At 36.9% G+C, this 8,241-nt stretch overlaps 1 protein-coding gene across 1 annotated transcript; it reads left to right on the top strand.

Annotated features, from left to right (window-relative positions):
- Positions 1-3,294: 3,294 nt before the first annotated feature.
- Positions 3,295-6,207, top strand: LOC120475386 (N-acetylneuraminate-9-phosphate synthase). The gene is made up of 6 exons (XM_039666071.2): positions 3,295-3,561; positions 4,035-4,250; positions 4,365-4,464; positions 4,906-5,060; positions 5,452-5,718; positions 5,806-6,207. Exons 1-6 carry the CDS (start codon positions 3,430-3,432, stop codon positions 5,992-5,994), a joined length of 1,059 nt encoding a protein of 352 aa, XP_039522005.1. The 5' UTR covers positions 3,295-3,429; the 3' UTR covers positions 5,995-6,207.
- Positions 6,208-8,241: the final 2,034 nt, after the last annotated feature.

Below are 8,241 nucleotides of genomic sequence, written 5' to 3'. Positions count from 1 at the left end.
TGTAAAGTTTTTTTCTAAAAGCAGTAATAGCTTACCAAATGTTATATCGTTAAAATGGAAACGAGATAAAATTGGCCCATAAAATGGATGACATATGTCGGCCTTTGAAAGTAGTCACAATAAAAGTTAAAATTTGTATGTTCGAGCTTATCTAAAAATTGAGCTTATCACATGCCTGTCACACTATCCACCATATAATACTGTTTGTGGTGGATGGACTTTGGAATTTTTTATGATTCTGTGGTCATTAAAAATCCCAGGGTGTCCTTCGGAAAAATAGTATGGGTGTAACCAAATTTGCCCATTGGCCTCTGTCCATCATGGCCGCCTAATCATGAAGAACTGAGACCAGGGAATAACCAAGATGAATAAAGTCAATATAATAAAGAAATAACCAATTTTGAAGCAGTCTCTAGAGTGATCATTGTAGTTGCCACACTTGTGGTGCCCACCAGGGAAGGGATGTCTGTCCTTCTGTTTTTTTTTTTTTTTTAATTATCATCAGTTTGTTGAAGCTGCTTGGCATGTGTCGTCAGCCTGTCACTCAAAGATCTGGAGCTGGCTTCACAAAGCTATTTTAGACCGGTCTAAAATTTGCTCATAGACTAATGCAAGTTACACTGTTTCTCAAAGATAAAGACTGACTTGCGCATACGGCATGCCTTTTGCTTATCATCCGCCAATGCCCTCTTGACAAGCAAACACAGACCAATAACTGATGTCCTTATCAGTAAATACGAATCCTCTGTCCATTCTTTTGCTTATCATCCTGCGAGGCCCTCGTGACAAGCAAACACGGATCCTTTTGTATGTACAACAAAACCCTTAGCGCCAAATCAGCAGCTCATACAATCCACATCAGATTATATAAACACTGGAAAATGCAAAATTACAAATTACTTGATATCGTCAAAGACAATGCATGCAATTATTTCTGGAATCAAAATAATCTGGAGAATTTTTTTTTGAAGAAGCTTTTCTTACTGCAAACACACATCAAGGGCATCCAAGATGTAGGTGTCAATTTTGGTCAGTTTCAATTTTGATATTTTTATATAATGCAGGTCTATGGTCACCACCTCAAAGAGCATGCACAGAGAAGTCCAAATTAAACATGATTTAATGACTCGTAAATGTCAGTACACATTGATGGCCTAAGACACGAAACGAGCGGTTTGTGTGAGAAAACGAACAGCATTTATATCGTTTTTACCTCTTGTAATCATAGCCTTGTGGCTGTGGTTACAAGAGTTAAAACGATATAAATACTGTTCGTTTTCTCACACAAACCGCTCATTTCGTGTCTTAGGGCATCAGTACTTATATTTACGAGTCATTAAATCATTAATTTGGACTTCTCTGTGCATGCTCTTTGAGGTGGTGACCATAGACCTCCATTATATGACTGACAGACAAGAACGGTTTGACCTAAAAACATCAATATTGAAACTATGCGGAAACTAAGACACCTACATCTTGGATGCCCTTGAGGTAAGATAAAACAAACCAAAAGTTAATTTTTAAATGAACTATCCCTTTAAAGGACTTGAGCTAACATAAACAATGAACAGTTGTATCTTAAAGGATTAGTTCACTTTTGAAAAAACTTTTGCTGATAATTTACTCACCCCCATGTCATCCAAGATGTCCATGTCATTCTTTCCTCAGTCGAAAAGAAATTAAGGTTTTTGATGAAAACATTCCAGGATTTTTCTCCATATAATGGACTTCAATGGGAACCAGATGGTTCAGGTCCAAAAGACAGTTAATAACTGTTTCAGATGCAGCTTCAAATGTCTTTAAACGACATCAGACGATGAATAAGGGTCTTATCATGCGAAACGATCGGTTATTTCAATGCTTATTCCAAAAATGTAACTTTTCTAAGGACAAATGCCAGCCTTGCTCTATTCTGTGAGGCGCGTTTGCAACGTCACGTAGTACGTAATTACGTTCAAAAGGTCACGGGCGACGTAGCCGGAAGTACAGAGTCAGAGTGTTTACAAGTTGAACGCATAGGTTGAACGTGAAAACTAACTCAAACGCCGTTTACAAAAAAGGAATTAAAAGGTAAAACAACGATGTCGGACGATTTTGATTCTGTACTTCCGGCTACGTCGCCCGTGACCTTTTGAACGTAATTACGTATTACGTGACGTTACAAACGCGCCTCACAGAATAGAGCAAGGCTGGCATTTGTCCTTAGAAAAGTTACATTTTTGGAATAAGCTTTGAAATAACCGATCGTTTCGCATGATAAGACCCTTATTCATCGTCTGGTGTCGTTTAAAGACATTTGAAGCTGCATCTGAAACTGTTATTAACTGTCTTTTGGACCTTGAACCATCTGGTTCCCATTGAAGTCCATTATATGGAGAAAAATCCTGGAATGTTTTCATCAAAAACCTTAATTTCTTTTCGACTGAGGAAAGAATGACATGGACATCTTGGATGACATGGGGGTGAGTAAATTATCAGCAAAAGTTTTTTCAAAAGTGAACTAATATTTTAATGCATTAACTAATGGGGCCTTATTGTAAAGTGTTAGCCATTGTTCTTTAATTAGTTTGACACATTTGTTTGCTTTATACATTATGTGTGTGTGTTGTTTTATTATTTATTTAAAGGTTCAGATTTTCTTTTTATTTTAAGAAACAATGTATTAAACTTGTTAGGAGGATAACACTTTATTCTAACCTAATTTGATACGTGTTACCATTAAATTAATATCTGATACCGTCACATGCCTATTTACAGTTTAAAGTAGGATTAAATAATTATATGATTATTGAAAACAGTTTGAAGCAGCAATATTTCAAAACATTGTGTACTTTTTGAATTCTTCTAATAATATCTCTTTATATCCTCTTAAACACATTTGAAAAATCCACTGCATTTGCATTGCAGCTCTAAAGTTTGTAATGTGCTCCGACATTTTTCAACTTACGAGCACAAACGGCAAGCCCTGACTAACTGGAAGGTTTCTAATCTTTCTTCCATTTCGAATTCCTTCTCATATGATCTAATCTACAATGGCCATTGTTAAGTAATAAATTCACTAGGGCACATTTTTTATTGCACTTTGTCAAATAAGTCCTGAAGTCACATGTGGGCCTGGTGTACGTGGCACTACTAAATAGTTTTCTGGCTTTTGCTGCTAAATGCATAATGGCCTCACATGTTCAAAATTTAACGACATCTGAATTAATTATTGGCTTCTTAATCCGGTTTAACATCTATATAAATGTATAAACATATATTTGAGACATGTGTTTGTGGTTGGGGGTTGGCAATGGTTAGGGTGGAGCACTTGAACGTCTTTAAAAGGCAGCGTGACCTTCTTTCCGGCCCCTTTGCTTGATGCCAGAACGCCAGTGATCACATCTCCAGCCACTTAATCATAAATCCGTTAAACTATTCGTTTATAAAATGTCTGCGGAGTTTGAACTTTGTCCTGGAAGAAAAATCGGGGGCTCCAACCCCTGTTTTATCATCGCTGAGATTGGACAGAACCATCAGGGAGACTTAGAAATCGCCAAACGAATGATCCGAATGGCCAAGGTAAAGTAAAAAGTACTGCTTTATCAGATGGGAAATCTGATACCGTCAGTTCTTTTCATGGGGGTGGGGGATAGGGGAGGGGGAAGTGACATAGCCTATATATCAACAATTAGGAAGAGCAGGGAAAAAACAAAACTACAGAAAAAAAGATTAATTAATTTAAGTGTTTTTTTAATTAATTACTATATATATATATGAACTGGAAACATCCCGATTAATTTAAACACGGCGGACGTGTTTCAATATTTGCAGAAACGTGTTCTGTGTGAACCGGCCCCAAACCCCATCTGTTTAGTAACCATCGTAATTTCACTACAGAAATATTCATTTTTTCAAATATTGGGTCAATAACGAAGAGTATGTGTTTCTGTAATAGAGCTATGACTCGCATTGTATCACATTAAATTAACTTTTAGAGTTCTTATAATTTTTGTTGTCAACAAATCCACTTCTTCCTATATATCTCCACACAGGACTGTGGAGCTGATTGTGCCAAGTTTCAAAAGAGCGAGATCGAACACAGATTCACCAAGCCCGCTCTGGAGCGTGCCTATACGTCCCCTCACGCCTGGGGCCCGACCTACGGGGCCCATAAACACCATCTGGAGTTCAGTCACCAGCAGTACAAAGAGCTGCAACAGTTCGCCAATGAAGTTGGCATCTTCTTTACTGCATCAGGAATGGATGAGGTGAACACATGAAAGAGGGTCTCAGTGTTTATTAAACATCAAGACAATTTAAGCATATTAAACCCAGTAGATTGAAATACGTTTCATAACTTTTCCTCTCCCTACCTCAATCAGATGGCTGTAGAATTTCTTCATGAAATCAATGTGCCGTTTTTTAAAGTTGCCTCAGCTGACACCAACAATATCCCTTACCTGGAGAAAACTGCCAAAAAAGGTAAAACTCACTGACGTTGACCCATTCATTTCAAATGAAAAGTCCAGAAAGTGTTGTTACATATAAACTCAAAAGTGTTGTTGCTGAAAACTCCTTCTCCTTTGACGGAGGTTTGTCAGATTCACTGCCAAGGTCACATGTTCCTCTATTTAATTTGACAGTGACTCACATGAGAAAAGTTGTCAAGCCCAACCCATAACTGAATCTGAGATGCTTCTTTTGAGCACTTGAAGTCAGTTATTCTGGAGCGCCTGTGAAATTATGTATTGACAGTGCTGATTGGCCAGACAGCAGAGCCAATGAAACCTAGAAATCCTGGTGTGGATTTTCTGGAGTTTCATGTTGCTGGCTTTGAGTCTACAGAGAAGACTAAAACTTTGACCTGATTTTCTCCCTGAAGCAGCCGTGTGTTGAAGCTGATGTTTTGGTGTATTTGTGTAGGTCGTCCCATGGTGATTTCTAGTGGAATGCAGTCTATGGAGACCATGCGCTGTGTTTACCAAACCGTTAAGCAGCACAATCCCAATTTCACATTCCTGCAGTGTACCAGCGCTTACCCGCTGCCATTAGAGCACGTCAACCTCAGCCTGATCCCTGTAAGACACAAATCACTCTATTCTCAGCTTCATAAATTACTGAAGAAACTAAACTAACTAGACTAATTCAATCTTAAAAAAATAAAAGTAGAATAATTATTGTATTGATATTTTTGATAATTTTCTATATGATAGATGTAAAGTTTTCGAAAATTTGGTTAATTTTGCAGTTTGTCATCTAAATTGTTATTGTGATATAATAAAGTTAGAGGCCATTTCAGTCAGAGAATTAGTGACTGATATGAATTATTATGACTTATAAATTTAGAGTATATTTTCATTACATGAAAAAAATATTAAAAACAAAACACTGTTCTGGAGTTTACACTCGTTCTACATTAAGATTTTTAGTGATAGTGTGAAGTCCGTCTGTTACCCTTTTCCTACACAGGAGTTCCAGAAGGAGTTTCCGGACATTCCCATCGGCTACTCGGGACACGAGGCGGGCATCCATGTGTCTGTGGCCGCTGTGGCACTCGGGGCGAAGGTCCTGGAGCGTCACGTGACCCTGGATAAGAGCTGGAAAGGCAGTGACCACGCAGCATCACTGGAGCCGGCGGAGCTTGCGGAGCTGGTGAAAGCCATCCGGACGGTTGAGATGGCAATGGGTTCTCCGGTCAAACAGATGCTGCCCTGTGAGGCGTCCTGTCACAGCAAGGTCAGATTAAACGCTCATTCTGATAGATTATAAAACCAAAAAAACGATCAAACGTCATTCAATCAATGCTTATGTTCTTTCTTGCAGTTGGGAAAGTCAGTGGTGGCCCGGAAACCATTGAAGAAGGGCGAGACATTAACTCTCGACATGTTGACGGTAAAAGTGGCCGAACCGCACGGCATGAGACCAGAGAACATCTTCAAACTGGTTGGCAAGAAAATCACTGTGGACCTGGAGGAAGATGCCACTATTACTGATGCCATGATAAAAGGCTGATCCATCTAATCAGTCATTATTAAAAATGTATTTTTGTATTGCATTCTTATTGTTTGACATCAGAAATATGTAAATATGACATCTTCTATTGATTTTGCAAATGCCTAATGTCCTGTCATGCTCTAGGGCTAGGCTATGTTGTAAACACACACTAGCCTATTGCTTTTGTCATTGTTTTGAAACACTTTGTCCAATAAAATATCTCTCAATTGATTTCAGCTCAACTTATTGGTGTCTCAACACCAATATACGTTTCCTAAAAGCAAGATGTTTTTATAATCTTTTATTCAATGATACAGGGCTGCCAACTTTTGAGTTTAGCGTCGCAAATCGAAGGTTTTAGGATGGGGCGGAGCACTAATGCTGAACGAACAGATTGCTACAACAATTAAGTTGATATCATTTTACGACTACGTCACCTTGGTAATTTCAGCTATACAATTAAACGTGCCCTCTACAGGTTCTAATCGCCATGCGCATTTTTATGGGCTGTAATTCAGCATGTTTAAATATTTAAAGAACTCCGGTCAATTTTAACATTGAGCTAATTTTTTTGTATATTTGGAGTGCTGTCAGTACAGACAAAAATGACAAAAATCGATGTTGCCTACACCGTGTTATCGTCTTATTAAAATTCGCACCCTGTTGACTTCAATGGGGCATGTTCTAAACCTGCTTTTAGCCTCATAACATCCCTGATCTGTCATTACAAGTGCACAGCCATGTGAGTCGTGTTATTAAGAGTGACCACGGTCAATCTGACGGCAGTAGATGTGAAAGATATTGATGAAAATGATGTTAATTCAGCCAGAGCACATTCCTCTATTTGCCTCCTGTTTTCGGTCGAAGTCCACAGTAGTCGATTGTCGAGTTCATGCTCGCAATCATTGGTGAATATCATCTTCAATTGGACCTGTAGCATTACAAAACCAGTTATTCTAATTACAGATAATTGTGTGCCGTTTTTGCGGACGTGCCTAAACTGACACAAATGTCTTTGTTTTTTCTTTTATTAAGACAAAAGCACCTGGCACCATTTTGCGTCTCCCTTTATCGACGACAGTAGGCCTACACTGATAATAAAATAAGTGTCAAAACAGCCATAGGAGAAACTAGTATATACATGAAAATATTTCTTAAATATACATGCATGTGTGTGTATAAACGGATTAAAAAAAATAATGTATATAAATTCATGCAAACTTGCCCTAGTGAAAAAATAGTATACTTTATTGTATTTGAAATATATTCTCTTTTTTAATAGTACATTGCAAATATACTAACAAAAAATGTGCTATATTTAAATACATTAAAAGTATTAGCATCATGCTTTTTACCTATTTTCACAAAAACACACTTTAAAATAATTGTACTTTAGTATATATAAAGTATATTGAAAACAAGCATGCTTTTTTTGAACATATTTCTAAAAAGTGCAGTATAAGTACATTTGTTCCAAATATATGCTTTGTTACACTTTTAAGAAATATGCTCAACACAAGTATACTTTTAACATATTTCTAACAAATGCACTAGAAGTACATTGGTAATAAATACATGCTTAATTATATTTTTAAGAAATATGCAAACACAAGCATAATTTTAGTGAAGTATAAGTGCATTTAAAGAAAACACACTTATGTTGCTCTTACTTAAAAATACATTTTTCGAGTACTTTATGTACATAGCAAAATTCTTAAGCTTTTAGTGGGTTTAAAATATATGAACTTTATAAACACGTATGCCAGCTGCAATATATTTAAAAAATGTATGCATTTATCATTTTAATATTTAAATATATATATATTTTTTTTTATTGATTTTTTTTTTTTTACAATGTACCAAATTGTAATGTATTAGAAACATTTGTCAACTATATTAGGCATTGCAATGAGCATACCTAAAATTAATGATGTTCACTTTTACTTGTAAAGGGCTTCTTAAAAGGATGTTGTCCACTGCATGCTACGTTTAAATTCCCACAAGGATTTCAACATCATATTATTTGAATTTGATCAGATACATTTTCCAGAGATGATAAAAAAGTTTGTATGTGTACTTGTTTAAATTCAAACACTAGCATACTACTTACACGTGAGTCCCGATTGGTTCCAGAAGGTTCCAGAGCCGTTGAATGGTTGTGATTGGTTCTTATGATAATGAGCTCGCCTCTCGCCGCCTGAAAGGACTTAGTTTGGCCTCAGAGACTCCGTTTGTCAGACTATTCTCCTGTGCGTAAATGTTACT

This window comes from Pimephales promelas, chromosome 25 (genome assembly GCF_988280905.1).
Source record: "Pimephales promelas chromosome 25, fPimPro1.hap1.1, whole genome shotgun sequence".
Lineage (NCBI taxonomy): Eukaryota > Metazoa > Chordata > Actinopteri > Cypriniformes > Leuciscidae > Pimephales > Pimephales promelas.
Note: the sequence above shows the minus strand (reverse complement) of the source record. Positions and strands in the feature narration are given on the sequence as shown.

What these genes read in the sequence shown, in the direction of transcription:
- LOC120475386 (XM_039666071.2), top strand. Translation starts at nt 3,430, where the DNA reads ATGTCTGCGGAGTTTGAACTTTGTCCTGGAAGAAAAATCGGGGGCTCC. An exon ending in GGAGAAAACTGCCAAAAAAG is followed by an intron (nt 4,465 to 4,905) that starts GTAAAACTCACT and finishes GTATTTGTGTAG; the next exon opens with GTCGTCCCATGGTGATTTCT. An exon ending in AGGCGTCCTGTCACAGCAAG is followed by an intron (nt 5,719 to 5,805) that starts GTCAGATTAAAC and finishes TCTTTCTTGCAG; the next exon opens with TTGGGAAAGTCAGTGGTGGC.